This window comes from Phyllobates terribilis, unplaced genomic scaffold (genome assembly GCF_046119375.1).
Source record: "Phyllobates terribilis strain yellow unplaced genomic scaffold, ASM4611937v1 Scaffold_7__3_contigs__length_470593459, whole genome shotgun sequence".
NCBI lineage: Eukaryota > Metazoa > Chordata > Amphibia > Anura > Dendrobatidae > Phyllobates > Phyllobates terribilis.
In genome coordinates, this window is record NW_027362767.1 from 253,726,927 (window position 1) to 253,747,099 (window position 20,173).

The 20,173-nt window shown below is 47.2% G+C and overlaps 1 protein-coding gene across 7 annotated transcripts in view; it reads right to left on the minus strand.

The window, feature by feature from the left end:
* Positions 1-20,173, minus strand: part of CACNA1B (calcium voltage-gated channel subunit alpha1 B) — a 517,223-nt gene that overhangs the window by 52,815 nt on the left and 444,235 nt on the right. For all 7 annotated transcript variants that reach the window (XM_073640296.1, XM_073640292.1, XM_073640293.1 and 4 more), the window contains 2 exons: positions 2,160-2,225; positions 12-103 (listed from right to left, as the gene is read on the minus strand). In XM_073640296.1, coding sequence (XP_073496397.1) covers positions 12-103; positions 2,160-2,225 — 158 coding nt within the window. The remainder of the gene's footprint in view (positions 1-11; positions 104-2,159; positions 2,226-20,173) is intronic.

Below are 20,173 nucleotides of genomic sequence, written 5' to 3' on the forward strand. Positions count from 1 at the left end.
AGCACTTTTACCTAAACAGGAGCATTAAGGCTTGAAAAAAGGTGCAGAAGTTATTGTGTCTGTTGATTGCGCTGTCATCAACCAATGCGATGTTCCCAAAGACCTGAAAACGTGAAAATAACAACAATCATGGTATCTACTGTTCATGTGGAATATCAATATCTACCATCCTGAGTCCTCAAAAATGTGATTCAGTTGCTTTAGAAATGTTCGGATATAACCCAATCATTTACCTGTTGAAAACTGCATTGGGACACACCTGCCACAGAATCAAGCTATCCGTCTACTATAGGGACTGAACTTTACTCTTGGACAGAAAATAGTTTTAGGATTTTCTGAAATGATCCTAAATCTATTTAGAAGGCTCACAAGCCTGCTTCCATGAAAACTAATATATACAGTATATAGTGGGGAATAAAAGTATTTAGTCAGTCACCAATTGTGCAAGTTCTCCCACTTAAAGAGATGAGAGAGGCCTGTAATTGACATCATAGGTAGACCTCAACTATGAGATACAAAATGAGAAAACAAATCCTGAAAATCACATTGTCTGATTTGGAAAGAAATTTTTTTCAAATTTTGGTGGAACATAAGTATTTGGTCAATTACAAACAAGCAAGATTTCAGGCTCTCACAAACCTGTAACTTCTTCTTTAAGAGGCTCCTCTGTCCTCCACTCATTACCTGTATTACTGGCACCTGTTTGAACTTGTTATCAGTATAAAAGACACCTGTCCGCAACCTCAAACAGTCACACTCCCAACTCCACTATGGTGAAGACCAAAGAGCTGTTGAAGGACACCAGAAACAAAATTGTAGCCCTGCACCAGGCTGGGAAGACTGAATCTGCAATAGGCAAGCAGCTTGGTGTGAAGAAATCAACTGGTGGGAGCAATAATTAGAAAATGGAAGACATTCAAGACCACTGATAATCTTCCTCGATCTGGGGCTCCACACAAGATCTCACCCCGTGGGGTCAAAATGATCTCAAGAACGGTGAGCAAAAATCCCAGAACCACACAGGGGGGCCTAGTGAATGACCTGCAGAGAACTGGGATCAACGTTACACAGGCTACCATCGGTATCACACTACACCACCAGGGACTCAGATCCTGCAGTACCAGACGTGTCCCCCTGTGTAAGCCATTACATGTCCAGGCCCGTCTGAAGTTTGCTAGAGAGCATTTGGATGATCCAGATGAGTATTGGGAGAATGTCATATGGTCAGATGAAACCAAAGTAGAACTGTTTGGTAGAAACACAACTCGTCATGTTTGGAGGAGAAAGAATGCTGAGTTGCATCCAAAGAACACCATACCTATTTTGAAGCATGGGGGTGGCAACATCATGCATTGGGGCTGTTTCTCTGCCAAGGGACCAGGACGACTGATCCGTGTACATGAAAGAATGAATGGGGCCATGTATAGTGAGATTTTGAGTGCAAACCTCCTTCCATCAGCAAGGGCATTGAAGATGAAACGCGGCTGGGTCTGGAGTGCCCTAGCCAGTCTCCAAATCTAAACCCTATAGAAAACCTTTGGAGGAAGTTGTAAGTCCGTGTTGCTCAGCGACAGCCCCAAAACATCACTGCTCTAGAGGAGATATGCATGGAGGAATGGGCCAACATACCAGCAACAGTGTGTGCCAACCTTGTGAAGACTTACAGAAAACGTTTGACCTCTGTCATTGCCAAAAAAGGATATATAACAAAGTATTGAGATGAACTTTTGTAATTGACCAAATACTTATTTTGCACCAAAATTTGAAAAAAAATTCTTTCCAAATCAGACAATGTGATTTTCAGGATTTGTTTTCTTATTTTGTATCTCATAGTTGAGGTCTATCTATGATGTCAATTACAGGCCTCTCTCATCTTTTTAAGTGGGAGAACTTGCACAATTGGTGGCTGACTAAATACTTTTTTTCCCCACTGTATATATGTTTGGCCACAGGAAAACTGTAGTCAAATGACACATTGTGGTATGCCTATGCAGAGCCTGAGCGGTGGAGCAAGACACAAGGATGAGTCTCCTGCTTTTTGACTCCTTGTCTATTGTGATTCTTTAATGGGAAGATGACTATCAGGTGAAACAACATTACAGAAATGGTAAACAAGAGATGTGGGACAATAAGGCCACACACTTGCGGAGATCACTTACCTGCATGCCAATAATGGCGTAGATGAAAAATAGCATGGCAATAAGGAGGCAGACATATGGTAGGGCCTGCAGACAGAACAATGGGTAAAGTTAACATCAAGCATATCATATATATATGATATGTGCAAATTTCTGCCTTTTTATCCATCCACAGAATAGGTGATAAATGCATGATCGCTAAGGACAGTCATTGATCACGAGAACGGGGGTCCTAAAGTCTTCTAATGAGGACATAGTGAGCATATGCAACCACTGCTGTATTGATTGTCTTTAGCACATGCTTACTATGCACAGAGAACTTTGGGTATCCTATTTTAGGACCGACAATGATAATAAATATGTACAGTGGTACGTAAATGGTTGGACACCATTGTTCAAAATTACTGTTATTGTGAACAGTTAAACAAGTTGAAGGTGAAATGATCTCTAAAAGGCCTAAAGTTAAAGATGACACATTTCCTTTTGTATTTTAGTAAAAAAAATAAAAATATATTGACAAAGGGGCAGCAGGGTGGCTCAGTGGTTAGCACTGCAGCCTTGCAGCACTATAGTCCTAGGTTCAAATCCAATTAAGGACAACATCTGCAAGAAGTTTGTATGTTCTCCCTGTGTTTCATTGTTTTTCTTCCCACACCCCAAAGACATACTGATAGGGAATATAGATTGTGAGCCCCAATGGGGATAGTGCCCATAATGTCTGTAAAGCGCTGTGGAATTAATGGCGCTATATAAGTGAGTAAAATAAATAAATCTTTTACATTTTAAAAATTACACCATGGAAAATTGGCTGATGCAAACGTTTGGGCACCCTGCATGATTAGTAACTAATATATCCACATATAATCCCTCGCAACATAACCTATGCTGCCAGATGAAAAGAGACTCTAGCTGAGTTAAAATCATATATTTTATTAAATACAATAAGCATAAAAAAGATAACAAAAAAAAAGGATGGGATGAAAAACCTCCAATGAAGAGCGGTGGTAAGTATAGCTAGGTTACATCAGATTCATACTAAATAAGTTACAAATTCACAATGCTACTGAATGAAATACAGGGGTATAGCCTGACAAACATATATCTCAGGGTTCTGACTGGTGAGGCTGTTCACATGGGCACATCATGATCTCCATATATTGAAAACTTAAGGTAATGTACCGATATATGTATGTCGCCATAGTCGCATGCTGCTAGGATAACGGGCTGTGCTGTACACATTGGACTATATGTCTGTATGACAAAATAGGCACTTGGCACTTTATACTATACCTATATTGACTGCTATGATCAGGTAGATGTGTGTGCATTGCTTTAGCACATCTCCATTTACATTGCACTTGGCACTTTATTTATGGTTTGTTTAGGTGTGCTGTCGCTACTGGCATACACAACCTATTTGAATATCGTCTGTTATTTCTACCTGTCTCCTCGTTGTTTTGGAGAAGGGTATTTTCAAGTATATTGTTACAATACATAGGCACCGTGTCATTATTACCTCTAGATATATATTTTTGTCAGGCTATACCCCTATATTTCATTCAGTAGCATTGTGCATTTGTAACTTATTTAGTATGAATCTGATGTAACCTAGCTATACTTACCATCTCTCTTCATTGGAGGTTTTTTGTCCCACCCTGTTTTTTTGTTCTCTTTTTTATGCTTATAGTATTTAATAAAATCTATGATTTTAACTCAGCTAGAGTCTCTCTTCATCCGGCAGCATAGGTTATGTTGCGAGGGATTATATGTGGATATATTAGTCACTGAAGTGTCCAGCGTATTTGCTGAATTTTTTGGACATTGATAATTAATGGTTAGTACCTAGTAGCACCCCCTTTAGAAAGTATAAATGCTTTTTGTAGCCAACCAAGAGTCTTTCAATTCTAGTTTGATGGATTTCCATTAGTGATGAGCGAGCGTGCTCGTTTAAAGATTTAAACGAGCATACTCGGGTGCTCGCCGAGTATTTGCGGCATGCTCGGCATCTAGGTTTCATCCACTGCGGCTGCATGTGTCACGGCTGTTAGACAGCTGCGACACATGCAGGGATTGCCTAACAAACAGGCAATCCCTGCATGTGTCGCAGCTGTCTAACAGCTGCAACACATGCAGCCACGGCAGATCAAACCTAGATACTGAGCACGCCGCACATACTCAGCGAGCACCAGAGCATACTCGTTTAAAGGGTTAAACGAGCACGCTTGCTCATCACTAATTTCCATCCATTCTTCCTTAGAAAATTCTTCCAGTTCCAGTTCTGGGTCGTCTTGCATGCACTGCTATTTTGAGGTCTAGCCACAGATTTTCAATGATGTTCAGATCAGAGGACTGTAAGGGCCACTGAAAAACCTTCAGCTTGCATCTTTTGCGGTAGTCTATTGGGGATTTTAACATGTGTTTAGGATCATTATCCATTTGTAAAAGCCATCCTCTTTTCAACTTCAGCTTTTTTACAGGTGGTGTTATGTTCGCATCAAGAATTTGTTGAAATTATGTTGAATCCATTCTTCCCTCTACCCGTAAAATGTTCCCCATGCCATTGGCTGCAACACAACCCCAAAGCATGATTGATCCACCCCCATGCTTAATGGTTGGCGAGATGTTCTTTTCCTGAAATTCTGTGCCCTTTTTTATCCACACATTGATCATTGGGGCCAAAGAGTTCTATTTTAACTTCATTGGTCCACAGGACTTGTTTCCAAAATGCATCATGCTTGTTTAGATGCTCTTTTCCATACTTCTGATGCTGAATTTTATGGTGAGGACGCATTAGAGGTTTTCTTCTGATGACTCTTCCATTAAGGCCATATGTATGCAGGTGTTTCTGAACAGTAGAACAATGTACCACAACTCCAGAGTCTGCTAAATCTTTCTGAACGTCTTTTGCAGTCAAGCGAGGGTTCTGATTTGCCTCTCTAACAATCTTACGAGCAGCTGTCACTGAAATTTTGCTTGGTCTTCCAGACCGTATCTTGACCTCCACTGCACCTGTTAACTGCCATTTCTTAATTAGATTTTGAAGTGAGGAAAGGCAACTTGAAAACGTTTTTCTAGTTTCTTATAGCCTTCTCCTGCTTTGTGGGCCTCCACCATTTTCATTTTCAGAGTGCTAGGCAGCTGCTTAGAAGAACCCGTGGCTGCTGTTTTTTGGCACAAGGTTAGAGGAGGCTGGGCTTTTATAAAGCTGGGAAATTTGCATCACCTGGCCTTTCCTAACGATAATAGTGACCAAGCCATAACCCTAACAGGCTAATTAAGCTCTGAAACCTTGGTCACAAGGACACAAGCACACAAATCTCCAAGGGTGCCCAAACTTTGCATAGGCCCATTTTCCTTTTTGTAGTTTTTTAAATGAGGAACATTACAATATATCTATATATTTTATTTAACCTAAAATACAAAGGAAATGTGTCATCTTTAACTTTAGGCCTTTTAGAGATCATTTAATCTTCAACTTGCTTAACTGTTCACAATAACAGTAATTTTGACCAGGGGAGCCCAAACTTTTACATGCCAATGTAACCTAATAAATTAGCTGTTGCAGTGCATTGTGGGAATTGAAAGTTAAGGCTGGGGCTACACATTGACTTTTTCCACGACACCAGCCTCATGGCCAAAGATTGCTGCGTGTTGCTGCTAGATTTCAGGGCAATAGTAAATGGGGCAGCATTGCGCTACCAAGGGTACTAAGACCACGAGAAGCAAGTCGCAAAAATCGTACCTGGTTGGATTTTCTGTGTCTTGCTTGTCACATTTGCATTACTCTCGGGGTTGCAATTCAATCCATTTTACCTGTATTATGCTGCGATGTAGAAGCGACACCTAGCAATGTTTGAACGTGTGATTTGTATTGTGGCCAAAGTGGAAGTGTAGCCCCAGCCTAAGACTGGAGTGGATTAGAAATTGTGCACTACCGGAGACCCTAGTAGGTTTCCTTCATCCCATTATGACAAGGTTCATCAGTGATCTGTATCCTAGTGGTCAGTGTAACAGATATAATTTCTGCCTCCGTTAGAATAAGTCAATCTCTTAAATTCCCTAAGAATCCGGTGTGACATGCAGAAGTAGTGCTGTTGCTTCAAAAGCATTCAGCAACTAGAGGGGTTTACACAGTCACAGGAGACAGGGAGTGTTTTAGCAGAGCCTCAGGGGGATTGTGGGGGAAGTTGTTTACTGTCTGGCTGTAATATCCCTGAATTGCACTGGCCATGCTTCAGATTAAATTCCACTGTTAAACTGTTGAAAAATACTCAGATGTCAGATGTGTCTGGTCAGCAGCTGAATCTATTGTGTGCCTGAAAGAAGCTGCAGCCTATGGTCGCCCTGAGTAACGGTTCCCCCAGAATTCCAACGAATTCATGAAACCCTTATCGCCCTATCTGAACCTAGCGGTGTGCGTGTAACATTGGTGGCCCATACAGGGAGTCCTGAGCGGGAATTAGCGTGTAGAGGGAGAAGAGGAAAAGTGTCTGGAAAAACACAGCAGCACAGCACCTCAACTCAACTCTGCTACACCTGTTAAAGGGGACTGGCCCTAAATAAAAACTCACTAGCAGCAATGGATGTGGAAATACAAATGGACAGAATTAGTGAGCTGTTTCTTCAGTTAACCTGTGAAGAATTGAGAACAGTAGCAGAACATATAAAGATGCCAGAAGAACAGATTTCTAAAGCACACAACCCCATCCAATTGTTAGCTGCCATTAATGCAAAAATGGATGAGCTGGGGGTGAAAGAAGCTGAAGACGTCATGGGGAAGTTCCTCCAGGAGCTAACACAGTTTCCAGCCAGGTTGAAGTTGGAGGATAGAGGGGCAGCACCAATTACCAAAAGCGGGAATCTCCGTTCGCAGACTGAACTACAGGAATTGAAAGAACAATTCAAAGCCCTAACAACAGCCATGCAGGAATCGACCAAAACCTCTGAATGGGTGATAGACTCAGACAGAAGCTTTAACCTGCTCGGGTTAGATAAATCTTCCTGATTTCCTGACAGTCCTCTCTAACACCACAAATCACCATAAGGAAAGAATTCAAGATCCTGGGACAGATTGGAGAGTGTGAACAGAAAGAGAAACTGTCTTATATGAACTTGTTGCACCAAATCGATGCAGGCTTACAGACAGGCTGCCAGCCAGATGAGATCGTTGAGGGGTGGTGAAAGCGATCAGCCCAGGATTGAACCTCCGTAGTATGCTAGAAATGAAGAGTCAATTGACCTTGTAACAGCTGAACATGATTTTAAAAGGGCACTATAAAGAAGAGAGCACTTCAGAATTGTTCCACCGACTCATTAACCTCTCACAGAAAAATAATGAATCACCTCAATGTTTCTTGTTTAGAGCAATTGACCTGATGGATAGACTGTTTTTTGCATCCAGAGATGTAGAAGCGGAAGAGAGGTTTGATGCTGGACTAGTACAGAAGAAGTTCTTGAGATCATTGGGAACGGGGTTAATCAGCAAAGACATCAAGTTGCAGCTGAAACAGTACCTAGAAGACGTTCTGGATGAAGTCCTAATTGAAAAAATGAATGAGGCAACTAGTTTGGAGTCACAGAGCAAAAAAAAGTTAAAGAAAGGCTCTGCTCCTAAAATCACCAAAATGAGTCAGCTGAAGTTGGAGATCCCCGGTGGCCAGTCCGAAGATAATCATTGAGACCCTCCTGTGCCACCTCCGAGAGGGAACCTTTAAGCACCAACAAAAGAGAGGACCGCCAGCGCTGACAGGAAGGAAGTAATAGGAGAAGTGCACGCCGAGTTGATTGAGGTGAAAAAGTTGATTCGTTCCAGGCCAGAACCTGCATCCCTCAGACCAGGGAGTTGGTTTCAGAACAGAAGATACTCGGCTTGTGAAGCGTGCCGTTCATCAAATCAGAGTACGGTGTGTGTCCACTGTCTAAGATGTGGTGAGGAAGGACATTATGTCAAGGAATGCCAATGGTCACGGTCGTTTGGGGTTAAAAGACAGGAGGTTGCCAGTGTGGGGCGACTGGTAACCGCGACACGGAGGAGGCCCCAGAAGCAAATCTAAATCTCACCAAACCCCAGAACGGCGCATGAGGTAAAATGGCTGCGCCAGTACTATCCCCAAGTGTGTTCCCGTCTACAATAGCTGCAAGAGAGACAGGGGCATCACTTACTTACTGCCCAGTGCAGAGGTCAAATTATGTACTCCTGGGAGGAGGATTCCTCGGTCAGTAAAGATAGCCTCATCAGCCTAATCGGTGAAAGATGCTTTATACAGTGCCAGCTAGATGGACTCTTGGCAAAAGCACTGTGGGACACAGGATCCCAAGCAAGCCTTTTAAATGAAGAATGGTGAAGGCGCTACCTGCCACATACCTGCCTTCGGTCACTAAAAGAACTCTTAGTACCAGTGGAACTCCACAGCAAAGCCATCAACCAGACCGAGATCCCTTTCATAGGCTGGGTGGAAGTGACTTTCCAACTGAGGGCCACGAAGAACAACAACACCATCGAGCTTTTGGTACCTTTTCTCATGACCAGTGATCAGAACATGGGAGAGGATCCAACCTTGGGTTATAATGTAATCAGTGAGGTCATCACGAAACACAAGTCAGGGACGCTGGTGGTGAATGCAATTGCCACATCACATGCCATACCCAACGCCGTGGCGGAAAATGTGATTCATAGAGTAAAGAAAGCACAGAATACAATGGACCTAAAAGAAGTCAAGGTAGGCTGGCGCCCAACCATCATTCCTGCAAATCAAGTGGTGGGGGTGAGGTGTGGTGTCCGGGTAGAACCGGGAAGAAAAGTCCAGAAAAGACTGTTTGTGCCAAAAGACTCCTCAGAACTTCCGGAAGGCCTAGTTCAAGGTGAGACTGTGTTTACAATCCCTACTGGTGGGTTTGCTCGAGTGACAGTACCGGTTATGAATACTATGAAACACAAAATTAGACTGGATCCAAAGACTGTGTTAGGTTACATCGAAACTGATAAAACTGTATATCCAGCCAGTGTGAGACCCGCCCAGGGGTCACTCTCCCCACCAAGGAACAGGAGTTGCCCAGGGGAGGAACTTGCATGACCCACCTCGGGGTCCGGGGATTCCTCAGTTCCTCTGGAACACTTGTGTGCTGAAGATAGATCGGTAGCAAAACAGATGCTGAGAGAAGAGTGTCATGAATTCTCCAAAGATGACTCTGATATAGGCTGTATCCCGTCGTTGCAGTTGAAAATTAATTTGAAAGACACGACCCCAGTAACCAGAAGTTACATGTCTGTGCCGAAACCATTACACCGTGAAGTGAAAGAAAATTTACAAGATCTCATCAACAGAGGTTGGGTCCAAAAGTCAAAGTCGTCTTATTCGTCTCCTGTGTTAGGAAGAAGGACAGTACGTTGAGTTGAGACTCTGCTGTGATTACCGAGAATTAAACCAAAAGTCAATACCTGATCGACACCCGATACTAAAGATTCAAGATATGCTGGATAGCCTATCAGGAAGTACCTGGTGCTCTGTCCTCAATCAGGGTAAAGCATACCATCAAGGGTTTGTTGAAGAATCCAGTAGACCTTTGACAACATTCATCACACCGTGGGGATTATATGAGTGGATCCGCATACCGTTTGGGCTCAGTTCAGCTCCAGCAGAATTTCAGAGGAGCATGGAGACATGTTTAGAAGGATTGAGGGACGATATCTGCCAGCCGTACTTGGATGACAATGTGGTACACAGCAAAACCTTCCGGGAGCATGTTGAACACCTGAGGACCATATTACAGCCATATCAACCACACAGAGTTAAGTTGACCCCAAAGAAGTGTGAACTGTTCAAAAGGCAAGACTGATTTCTAGGGAAAATTGTGTACGGAGAAGAATATACCATAGACCCAGCAGAAATCGCTCCGGTACTGGCCTTAAAAGACAAGCGGCCCTCTACTGTCGGGGAGTTGAGGCAGATATTAGGATTCTTCTCCTACTATCGTACTTATGTTTGGAACTTCTCCAGGATTGCCGCCCCACTATACCTCCTCTTGGAGAGGACGACAGAGTCAACAACACCCACGGAGAAAAAGAAGAACGTGGGTAGGACCAGCCTTAAAAGAAACAACGTCATTTCGTCCCAACAGCCCATTCTCTAGACAGCAGACCACCAGGAGGTATTGGAAGAACTAGTAGACTACCTGGTAAAACCACCCATCTTGGGATATCCTGATTTCAACTTACCGTTTGTTCTTCATTGTGACACTTCTCAAGTTGGACTGGCAGCTGCCCTGTATCAGCATCAAGATGGAAAATTGAGAGTCATCGGTTATGGTTCTAGAACGTCGACAGACGCCGAGAAGAATAACCATCTACATTCTGGAAAATTGGAGTTCCTGGCATTGAAATGGGCTAGCTGTGAACGATTTAGAGATTATCTCTACTACAGCAAAGAGTTTGAGGTATACATTGCCAACAACCCTTTGACCTATGTCCTCACTACAGCCAAACTGAATGTAACAGGTCAGAGATGGGTCGCTGAACTAGCTGACTTAAATTTCAGCATCAAGTACAGGCCAGGGAAATGCAATGCAGATGCTGACAGATTGTCGAGAATGCCACTAGAGCCTGAGGAGTTCATGCAAGAATGCTCGGAGGAAGTCAGTCTGGAAGCAATTGAGAGCAGTACTCAAGCAGTACGAGCTTACCAAGAGGAAGACACACATATTCTGGTGTCCGTTGACAATGGAAACCACCATAAAAGCGAGAGAACAAGATGGCCCCCTGTCTATTCAACAACTACCAAAAGGAAAAATCCATAGAGCACAACGGGAAGATGAGATAATTGGTAGAATACTACTTTATGTGGACCAAAATCGGTTTCCAAGTAAACGGGAAAGAGATAATGAGTCATCAGCAGTATCTGTTTTAGTTAAAGAATGGACGAAGCTCTACCTCAGTGAAGACAGTATTCTGTATCGTAAAGGAGGTCAAAACTGGCAGATGGTACTATCCAGAGTATTCCGTAGGTTGGTCTTCAAAGAACTCCATGAAAACATGGGACACCAGGGAGTGGTAAGGACAACAAACTTTATCCGTGAACGTTTCTTCTGGCCATACATGCAGAGAGATATTGAGAGGTACGTGACCAGGGAGTGTGGATGTCTGAAAGATAAACGTCCCAACACATCAACCCAGGCACCTATCGGCAACATACAAACTACGTATCCATTTGAGATGGTCTCAATAGACTTTCTACATCTCGAGATATGCAAGGGTGGTTACACATACATCTTGGTGATGATGGACCATTTTACTCGATTTGCTTAAGCATATGCCACCACCAATAAAGCAGGTCGAACAGCAGCAGAGAAGATCTACAATGATTTTGCTTTGAGGTTTGGGTTCCCTACGAGGTTACACCACGACCAAGGAAGAGAATTTGAGAACCAGCTCTTTGCCAATCTAGGAAAGTACTGTAGGATTCAGAGATCCCACACAACGCCCTATCACCCAGAGGGTAATGGACAAGTGGAACGTTTTAACCGGACATTATTGTCAATGTTGCACACTTTAACAGCTGATGAGAAGAAAGACTGGAAGAGTTCTCTGTCAAAAGTGTTACATGCCTATAACTGTACATAGAGCGATGCAACGGGTTACTCACCCTTCTTTCTATTGTATGGACGATCGCCAAGCCTGCCAGTCGACATCATTTTCGATACTCCGGTGTCAGAGACTTAAAGAGCGTATCCAGAGTACGTTTGGAAATGGATGGAACGGATGGCAGAGGCATACAACATAGCGACCAAAGTGGTTACGCAAGGACAGAGCAAGAGCAAGGAGTACTATGATTGAAAATGTTATGGAGCTGAATTGGCATCGGGAAGCCGGGTGCTAGTCAAGAACGTACGTGAGAAAGGCGGTTCAGGAAAACTTTGTTCGTACTTGGAAGACAAGGTGTATGTGGTCATAAGGAGGAAAGCCGATGACAGCCCAGTGTATGAAATCCGATTGGAAATGGGAGACAAGAAAACCAGAATAGTCCATTGGAATTTACTACTACCCTGTGATTATCTCCCACCACAACAAGACTTCCCAGAAGCAGACAGACATCGTCCGAGATCGACTAAAGGACCACCACAGACTGAAGCTCTGAAGGTGGATAGTGACCTTGAAAGCTCAGATGTAGAAGAACACATCGTTGTATTTCTCGGACCGGCAAGAGGAGAGTGAACGAAGTCCCGAGGATCCAGAGTTTGTACCAAGGAGTACAGATGAAGTCCAATTCAGATCTGATGATCGAACATCGGTCACTGAAGAGACCGATCGACACTTAGGAGTAGCAGAATTACCAGACCAGGTGGAAACGGACAATTCAAGAGAAGTACAGGAACTTACAGAGGCAGTTCCAAGATCATCTGAGGAAGTACAAGAAATGAGTGCGGAAGAAGAAACTCCTGCAACCGAGGAACCCGTGGTATCTGAGGAACAACCTACCAGGAGAATGTCGACTCGAGAAGTGAGGAGGTCTGTGATGCTGACGTATGAGACACTTGGTGAACCGAGCCAAGTGCCAAGGACTGTCGATTGGAAACGAGTATCTCTGCCTACGGACCAGGTAAGTTTAAGGGGGAAGACTGGGGTGCAAGTACTTTCAGAACAAAGGATCCGGAACTGCCGGGGCCGTGCCTCTGGTTGCAGGGGGAAAACAGACTGCGAGCACAGGAGTCAGGTGACTGGAAGCTGGGGGCGTGTCTAGGCAGAGGAAGAAAAAGGAGTTTTGCGTGGGAAAGCAGGGAGCTGACAGTTGGAGTCAAGCCCGACTAGAGGGAGAAGAGACGCAGGGTCTGTGGAGCCGAGCAAATGAGGTGCAGTGTTATGGACTAGGGGCTCAGCGGGTCAAACTGGAGACCGCCCGCTACCGCCAGAAGACGGAGCATTGTTTAGGCGGGGAAGCCAGAAGAAAACAACACCCGTGCAACATACCTGGTGGCGGGCTTGCATAGTGCACCATCTCTCACTATGCAAGATCGCTAACTTGATCTTCAGTCCAGTCTGCTAGCCTGGCTTCTATTCATGCTGTCTGTTTGTCTCTGTTCTGACTGCTTAGGGCGGCGGCCCGGTTACTTCCTGATTCTTGTAACTGCTGTGGGCACACCCTTAATGCGTCCTCAGCCTATTGCTGTCTGTCACTGGATATTTAAACCAGCTTCACCTGGAAGCTGATGCCTGAGAAACTTTAACATTCAGTGTGCTCCTTGACTCTGAATGTGCCAGGTCCTGTTCTGTTTTTCCCTGCCTGTCCTCCTTCCTGGAGGCTGTATTTCCAGGCCTGTCTGAACACGCTCCTAGCCTGTTCGTTTCTGCCTCTGGGGGCCGTATACCCAGGCTCGTTCCTGTATTTCGCTGCAGTAACAGTTCCAGTCTGAACTGTCTCCTAACCTGTTACTTGTTTTGTCTCTATGTCCGTTTCCTCCCTTTTGCTGCAGTGTCTGAACCAGCTCTTGGTTATACCTAGGCTCGTTCCTGTATTTCGCTGCAGTAACAGTTCCTGTCTGAACTGTCTCCTAACCTGTTACTTGTTTTGTCTCTATGTCCGTTTCCTCACTTTTGCTGCAGTGTCTGAACCAGCTCTTGGCTATACCTAGGCTCGTTCCTGTATTTCGTTGCAGTACAGTTCCTGTCTGAACTGTCTCCTAACCTGTTACCTGTTTTGTCCCTATGTCCGTTTCCTCCCTTTTGCTGCAGTGTCTGAACCAGCTCTTGGCTATACCTAGGCTCGTTCCTGTATTTCGTTGCAGTACAGTTCCTGTCTGAACTGTCTCCTAACCTGTTACCTGTTTTGTCCCTATGTCCGTTTCCTCCCTTTTGCTGCAGTGTCTGAACCTGCACTTGGCTATACCTAGGCTCGTTCCTGTATTTCGTTGCAGTACAGTTCCTGTCTGAACTGTCTCCTAACCTGTTACCTGTTTTTTCTCTTTGTCCGTTTCCTCTCTTTTTCTGCAGAGTCTGAACCTGCACCTAACTCCTACTCGTTGTCGCTGTACTTCTGTTTGTGAGTTTGCAGTCCACTCGTTACTTCTTTGCAAGTAACTTGTGTGTATCTGATTCTGCCTTTCCCTTCCAGTCTGTTCTGTGTGAACAGAGCCCTGTCTCCTCTGCTCTGTCTTTGCTCACCGCTTTGGCGGTTTATCTCTGTTCTGCCTTACTTACCGCTCTGGCGGTTTCTGCCCGCTCTGCTTTGTCTACCGCACTTGCGGTTTCGTTCTGCTCAGCCTTGTCCACCGCACCTGCGGTTTCGCTCTGCTCAGCCTTGTCCACCGCATCTGCAGTTTCGCTCTGCTTTGCCTTGTCCACCGCATCTGCAGTTTCGCTCTGCTCTGCCTTGTCCACCGCATCTGCGGTTTCGCTCTGCTCTGCCTTGTCCACCGCATCTGCAGTTTCGCTCTGCTCTGCCTTGTCCACCGCATCTGCAGTTTCGCTCTGCTCTGCCTTGTCCACCGCATCTGCGGTTTCGCTCTGCTCTGCCTTGTCCACCGCATCTGCGGTTTCGCTCTGCTCTGCTTTGTCCACCGCATCTGCGGTTTCGCTCTGCTCTGCTTTGTCCACCGCATCTGCGGTTTCGCTCTGCTCAGCCCTGTCCACCGCACTTGCGGTTTCGCTCTGCTCAGCCTTGTCCACCGCATCTGCGGTTTCGCTCTGCTCAGCCTTGTCCACCGCATCTGCGGTTTCGCTCTGCTCAGCCTTGTCCACCTCACTTGCGGTTTCACTCTGCTCAGCCTTGTCCACCGCACCTGCGGTTTCGCTCTGCTCAGCCTTGTCCACCGCACCTGCGGTTTCGCTCTGCTCAGCCTTGTCCACCGCACCTGCGGTTTCGCTCTGCTCAGCCTTGTCCACCGCACCTGCGGTTTCGCTCTGCTCAGCCTTGTCCACCGCACCTGCGGTTTCGCTCTGCTCAGCCTTGTCCACCGCACCTGCGGTTTCGCTTTACTCTGCTTGATTACTGCATCTGCGGCTCTAAACCCGTCTTCTAGTCTGTACTGGACCCTACCCAGCCTGTGCTCTAACCTGCCTGTTCCTGTATTCCCCAGTGTGGGTCAACAGCCGTGTCCAGGGTCTGACCTGGAGTCGCACCTGGTCCCTCTGCTCGGTTCCTCCCTGGTGCACAGGCGTCGTTAGCCGTCGTGCGACCTTGGTCGGATCGGGTAGATACTTAGTTACGTCCCTCCAGGTACTCTCCGGTTCATGGTCCAGTGGGATCACTAAGCACGCACACGCCAGTCAGTCAGGGCGTGTGCATAACAGTTTGCTCAGGCCATGGTTCCCGTTGAGCCCCACGGCCCTTCGCTCTCTGAGACATTTTGAATCCGTTTCCAGCGAATACGTGCATTAAAAATAAATAAATACTTTTTTTTTTTTTTTCCCTACCTATGGCCCAGGCGATGTACGCACCAGTTCAAATGGAGCTTTCTGCACTCGTTCCTGCAGATCCGCCACGGTACTATGGGAATCCTAAACAAAGCCGTGCGTTTGTGGAGCAATGCATGCTGCATTTCAAGTTCTACCCTCTCTATTTTCCTACCGATTGGTCTAAAGTGGCATTTATGTTATCCTACCTAGCGGGTGATGCCTTGAAATGGGTCACCCCCCTATGGGAAGCATGGGATCCTATCGTCCTTGACCTGCAGGCCTTCCTCGTGGCCTTTCTAATGGTCTTCGGTGACCACAATCCTGAAGCCTCTGCTAATGCTTCACTTCCCAGTATCCCGGAGCAGTCCCGATGGGTAATGTGTGTGGGTAGCTCACCAGTTCTCCAGTCCGAAGAGACTGATGCCCACCCAGAATCCACACAGGATGACTACAATCCGCAGAATACTTCTCTTCCCAACCTCAAGAGGCAGTCCAGACGTGCAAGGCGTAGAGGCAAACCATCACGCCAGGTTCTGTCCTCCCAAAGACCTCTTCTTCCCCAGCCTGCAGAAGCAGCTACCAGCACTGAATCCATGAAGGTTGACCATGTTCGGCAGGCAAAGCAGAGGCCGGAACTCAGTCACGAAATCGGATTGCAGTCCCACTGCGGTTGTTTGGGTCCCCCTGACGGTCTTTGTCCAGTGAAGGTTGGAGAATCCCAAGACATTAGGCCTGTAGGAGAGGCTGCCCTGGGCATTGGTGTTTCCTCTCCACAGATGACCATGACTGTCTCCGTGGCAAGTGAAAGCCTCGGATTAACCGGAAGTTTCGGGCTTAAAGCCTTGAAGAGTCAGTGTCTGATTCCTGTCCGAAAACTCCAGAAGCCGGTTTGGGCATTGTCTGCAGAAGGACGAGCCCTACTCAGAAACAGTCAAAAGATGTCTGTACAAATTAAGCGCCAGATTGGAGCATTACACTTGAAGCTTTCCTTTCAGGTGCTCGTCCAGAGCCGAGAAATCTAGTGCCCGCTCAGGTCTGGAGACCTTGCATGGTGTATCGTGGGGGACTGTTAAGGTACAAGGGGTGTCCAGTCCCCATATCTTCAGGACAGTCGGCAATGTCTTCTTCTTCTTCACCAGATCTGCTAGTCGCTGACTCGCTGTGCGCTGAAGTCTCCGAAGGAAGAGAAGCGGAGGCAATGTCCCCACACAGTCTCGACGATTGTACCAATGATCTGGCTTCAGGTACCGTCCCGCCTCACAGACATGTCATCTCTGAAACCAGTTTGAGGATGGTCCCAAAGCATGAACCCTCCATCTTTAATAAATCTGGCCTTGCGTCCATCGAGGCGGTGGATACCCCCAAGTCTCTGCACCCCTCCAACCAGGCGGAGGACCTCCAGTTGCCTCCTGAATCCTCCGGGGTGCTACCTGATAACAAATGGAGAGAGACTTTCCTACACCCTGTACCTGATACCTCGCTCACTTCATCCAGTGAGCTTGACCAAGTGTACCCCAAAGCAGTGGTTACCCCCGAGTCTCTGCACCCCTTCAACCAGGCGGAGGACCTCCAGTTGTCTCCTGAACCCTCCGGGGTGCTACCTGATAACAAATGGACAGAGACTTTCCTACACCCTGTACCTGATACCTCGCTCACTTCATCCAGTGAGCTTGACCAAGTGTACCCCGAAGCAGTGGTTACCCCCGAGTCTCTGCACCCCTCCAACCAGGCGGAGGACCTCCAGTTGTCTCCTGAACCCTCTGGGGTGCTACCTGATAATAAATGGACAGAGACTTTCTTACACCCTGTACCTGGTACTTCACCCACTTCATCCGTTGCTGAGGATGGCTTGATGGGAGGAAGCATCCTAGTTACCAAGATGATGAGACCAGTTTCGTTTCCTCTAGTGGACAGAAGAAGCAATCCTCTTGAAGAGAAGGACTGGCCTCCCAATTCTCTGCGGAACACACTTGCAGGCTTGAAAAAGAGGGGGCGTAAGAGGGGGGGGTACTGTAACATACCTGGTGGCGGGCTTGCATAGTGCACCATCTCTCACTATGCAAGATCGCAAACTTGATCTTCAGTCCTGTCTGCTAGCCTGGCTTCTATTCATGCTGTCTGTTTGTCTCTGTTCTGACTGCTTAGGGCGGCGGCCCGGTTACTTCCTGATTCTTGTAGCTGCTGTGGGCACACTCCTAATGCGTCCTCAGCCTATTGCTGTCTGTCACTGGATATTTAAACCAGCTTCACCTGGAAGCTGATGCCTGAGCAACTTTAACATTCAGTGTGCTCCTTTACTCTGAATATGCCAGGTCCTGTTCTGTTTTTCCCTGCCTGTCCGCCTTCCTGGAGGCTGTATTTCCAGGCCTGTCTGAACACGCTCCTAGCCTGTTCGTTTCTGTCTCTGGGGGCCGTATACCCAGGCTCGTTCCTGTATTTCGCTGCAGTAACAGTTCCTGTCTGAACTGTCTCCTAACCTGTTACTTGTTTTGTTTCTATGTCCGTTTCCTCCCTTTTGCTGCAGTGTCTGAACCAGCTCTTGGCTATACCTAGGCTCGTTCCTGTATTTCGCTGCAGTAACAGTTCCTGTCTGAACTGTCTCCTAACCTGTTACTTATTTTGTCTCTTTGTCCCTTTCCTCTCTTTTTCTGCAGAGTCTGAACCTGCACCTAACTCCTACTCGTTGTCACTGTACTTCTGTTTGTGAGTTTGGAGTCCACTCGCTACTTCTTTGCAAGTACCTTGTGTGTATCTGATTCTGCCTTTCCCTTCCAGTCTGTTCCGTGTGAACAGAGCCCTGTCCCCTCTGCTCTGTCTTTGCTCACCGCTTTGGCGGTTTATCTCTGCTCTGCCTTACTTACCGCTCTGGCGGTTTCTGCCCACTCTGCTTTGTCTACCGCACTTGCGGTTTCACTCTGCTCAGCCTTGACCACCGCGCCTGCGGTTTCGCTCTGATCAGCCTTGTCCACCGCATCTGCGGTTTCGCTCTGCTCTGCCTTGTCCACCGCATCTGCGGTTTCGCTCTGCTCGGCCTTGTCCACCGCATCTGCGGTTTCGCTCTGCTCTGCCTTTTCCACCGCATCTGCGGTTTCTCTCTGCTCTGCCTTGTCCACCGCATCTGTGGTTTCGCTCTGCTCAGCCTTGTCCACCGCACCTGCGGTTTCACTCTGCTCAGCCTTGTCCACCGCACCTGCGGTTTCGCTCTGCTCAGCCTTGTCCACCGCATCTGCTGTTTCGCTCTGCTCTGCCTTGTCCACCGCATCTGCGGTTTCGCTCTGCTCAGCCTTGTCCACCGCATCTGCGGTTTCGCTCTGCTCAGCCTTGTCCACCGCACCTGCGGTTTCGCTCTGCTCAGCCTTGTCCACCGCACCTGCGGTTTCGCTCTGCTCAGCCTTGTCCACCGCACCTACGGTTTCGCTCTGCTCAGCCTTGTCCACCGCACCTGCGGTTTCGCTCTGCTCAGCCTTGTCCCCCGCACCTGCGGTTTCGCTCTGCTCAGCCTTGTCCACCGCACCTGCGGTTTCGCTCTGCTCAGCCTTGTCCCCCGCACCTGCGGTTTCGCTCTGCTCAGCCTTGTCCACCGCTTCTGCGGTTTCGCTCTGCTCAGCCTTGTCCACTGCACCTGCGGTTTCGCTTTACTCTGCTTGATTACCACATCTGCGGCTCTGAACCCGTCTCCTAGTCTGTACTGGACCCTACCCAGCCTGTGCTCTAACCTGCCTGTTCCTGTATTCCCCGGTGTGGGTCAACAGCCGTGTCCGGGGTCTGACCTGGAGTCGCACCTGGTCCCTCTGCTCGGTTCCTCCCTGGTGCACAGGCGTCGTTAGCCGTCGTGCGACCTTGGTCGGATCAGGTAGATACTTAGTTACGCCCCTCCAGGCACTCTCCGGTTCATGGTCCAGTGGGATCACTAAACACGCACACGCCAGTCAGTCTGGGCGTGTGCATAACAACCCGCATCAGCCGGCAACGGCCTTGTGGGAGACAAGAGTCAGCTAAATGTAAAACTGCCGATTACAAGCGTTTCGACTCTGCTACATCTAGCCAAACTGTGGATTGTCAGTTATAGCCTGTTATCTGCTACTTCCCTTGTTGTCCCCATATTTCCCCTGTTACTCCCTGCGTGGAGATTGACCCTGTTATAATAAATCCCCCCCCTGTTTATTAACCCTGTACTGGCTGCTCTGTGTTTCTGTGTCACTGCATCTAAAGTACCTGTGTCACATTTGGCGTAGTCGGCAGGATGCAGTCTTTAGACGCAGACACTGCAGATCAGTCCATCCCGTGAGCCCCTAGATCTAGCTTGCTGCTAGGGGGCCATGCTCAGCTATCTCGAAGTTCACCGGGGACAATATGATGCTGTGGGACTGGGTTGAGAGAGTTAGGAGTATGTTACGTATGCATCCGATGACCCCAGCTATGCAAGCTGAAATAGCCATACTGGCCCTGGACAGCGAGGCCCGGCACTCCGTGATGTACTGCCTTCCTCATGACCGGTATACTGTAGAAAAAGTGGTGCGGATATTGGAGGAGATGCATGGGGACCCCACCAATGTAGGAGAGCTGGGGATGCGGCTGTTTCACCAAGTGCAGCAGGAGGGGGAGACTGTGACGCAGTATGTTAATGCATTACAGAGGGTGCATGCCTATA